The sequence below is a fragment of the Poromitra crassiceps genome, assembly GCF_964638095.1.
Source record: "Poromitra crassiceps genome assembly, chromosome: 8".
NCBI lineage: Eukaryota > Metazoa > Chordata > Actinopteri > Beryciformes > Melamphaidae > Poromitra > Poromitra crassiceps.
Window position 1 is genome coordinate 33406176 of NC_139629.1, and position 2500 is coordinate 33408675.

Here is a 2500-nt window from a genome sequence, read left to right on the forward strand (position 1 = left end):
AGGACAGCTTGTGGAGCTGCTGCTGCTCCAGGCTCAGCGGGACAGACATGGCCTTGTCTGGCCGGGCCTGAAACAGTTCTGGGTTGGGTTTGTGTTTTTTGGCCTGCGGGAGGTCCCTCTGGCTCTCGCTGCTGTAGTAGTTGGAGGGTTCTGACCTGGGCCTTCTCAAGTCTGCAAGAAACGCAACATGTAACAAATGAGTGTCTACAGTAGTTTTGGTGTATAACTCCCTAAGAAGAAATAATGAATGTTCCTGTGATGTGCCCTTAAAAATGCTATTGCCCTGACTGATTATCTTAGGTACCACCAGGGCAACAACTGTTCTTCTCAGTCTAATTGAATTGTAAACAGGGGGGTCACACTGGCCTGGGTTGAGGTTGGTGGTGGTGGAGGTGGTGGTGGTGGTGGTGGTGGCAGCGCCCCCTTTCTTTCCGGTGGGTGCTACCACACTGTCGTTGGCCCAGCTGACCATCCAGCTGTCACTGGTGGGCGCGTCGGGGGCCGGCGAGAAGGACATGCGGGTTGTGGGCGGTAGCGGGCCGGGGGCCTGCTGCTCTTCTCTCTGTAGCTGCTCCAGACACTCGGCCAGCTTGGTGTGGCCCCGGGAGCGGGCGATCGACAGGGGCAGGCGGCCCAGAGAGTCTGGGATAGCCAGGGCCCGCCGGTCCCACTTGTACAGGACCACCGCCGCCTCCAGGTGGCCCAGCGCACACGCCCACATCTAGACAGGAAACAAGAGGGATGACGAAGCCAGAGAAGAAGAACATACAGAAACAGAGTTAGAGGAGAAACAAGTTCACATGATATGGAATTCAATTCACGAAACTCTGTAGCCTGAGCATTCACCCAGCATTCATAAATGTCATCACATTTAAGGAACAATATTTTTCTGTCTTGTGTTTCATTTTAATTTGTCCTTTTGTGTGTGTGTGTGCATGTGTGCACGTATGCGTGCGCGCTTGTGTACACGAGTGGTGTGGCATGCATGCGTGTGTGTGTTCTGTTGTGTGTGTGTGTGTGTGTGTGTGCGCGCGCGCGGTGTGTGCATACGTATGTGAAAAGTGTGTGTGGGATAAATGGGTGTAAATGATTGTGTGGGTGGGGACAATATATTGACTGTATACTTGTGGATGTACAACTCGAACAGGGTCGAATCAAGATTTTTTTTCCTCATAGAATTGACAATTATCTAAATTGTCTAGACCCTTACTCTAAAATAATGATATATAAAAAAGGAACAGAGTTAGAGGTTTCGTCTGAACTTAGCGGTCAAATAGAAAATCATCAGACTACACTGCCAGTCGCACCCACTCCAATCGTGCCCACAGGTTTCCCTCAGATCAGGAGGGGAGCAGTTAGCAGTTTCATAGTTGCTCACATCATTTCTAAAGATTTGAACTTGAGCTCTGACTCTCACCAGAGGCGTGCAGGAGAAGTGGTCCACATTGAGAGGGTCCACCTCCAACTCCAGGTCAATGCTATCAGCATGCTTTGTGCTGGATGGAAGATATAGAACACATTTAGTGTGACAAACCGAATCTAAAAAACGATTTATTATATGATATCTTTTTGTGATTTGAAGTGTGTTTGGAAGTTCTCACCGCCACTTGATGAGCGTCTGGATGAGGGTGGCATAGCCTTGTCCTGCAGCCAGGTGCAGCAGCGTCATGCCTCTGAAGGTCTTGGAGTGGATCAGATGTTTCGACTTGGCCCAGCAAGCTCTGCTCATCATCTTCTCGCAGACCACCACCACACGGCTCTCAAAGGAGCTGCTGGCCTGTGCCTGTGCCGACACACACTTCCATGCGCAAAAGAGCAGCATGTCAGTGTTGTTGCATTTGGTTTTGTACAAAAGAAAATCAACAAAGAGCCCACTCAATTTGCTTAAAAATAATGATTCTCTAAATTGTATTGTTTAGTGTAAATCACTGAGTAAGGATCAAAGATACAGTAATGTACAGTAATGTGTGACTCGCTACAGCAAATGTATGCATTGAGTGTTTTCACTGTATCCTGATGTGGCTTTTGTACCTGTGACTGGCTGTTGTTGCCTCCCCCTCCTCCTCCTCCTCCTCCGCCCCCTGTCCCCCCTGCTCCTCCCCCAGCGCCAGCGCCCCCTGCACCGCTCTGCTGCTGGTGGCTGGCCATCTCCGCCATCCTCCTCTCCATCTGCTCCAGGCGCTCCAGGATAGACATTCTGAACTGGTTATCTGGGCAAAGCAGTGGGACACAGAGGAGGAAGAACACGTCAGCACACAAACCAGCATCCAGTGTGCACAAAAAAAAAAAAAAAAAAAAAAATGTCCGCCTTTGCTGTGACCAGCACAAACAACCCCTGTGTGTCCTGACAAGACGAATGATCGCGCACTCTGCACCGCAAGCTGCACCAGATATGTTGCTCTGAAGTGCACTGAGCAGCATTAAGTCTGTCGCAGTGACTTGGGGGGCTTAACAACAACAACAACAACAACAACAACAACAACAACAACAACAACAACAT

General features: G+C 49.8%; 1 protein-coding gene across 1 annotated transcript in view; it reads right to left on the reverse strand.

Annotated features, from left to right (window-relative positions):
- LOC310780655 (calmodulin-binding transcription activator 1-like) overlaps positions 1-2500 on the reverse strand; it is a gene marked incomplete at both ends in the record, with an annotated part of 82846 nt that overhangs the window by 11147 nt on the left and 69199 nt on the right. Inside the window, 5 exons of the mRNA XM_083641173.1 lie at positions 1-171; positions 361-721; positions 1418-1496; positions 1602-1783; positions 2032-2210. The exon at positions 1-171 is cut by the window's left edge and continues 320 nt beyond it. Of these exons, the coding sequence (XP_083497299.1) occupies positions 1-171; positions 361-721; positions 1418-1496; positions 1602-1783; positions 2032-2210 (972 nt within the window). The remainder of the gene's footprint in view (positions 172-360; positions 722-1417; positions 1497-1601; positions 1784-2031; positions 2211-2500) is intronic.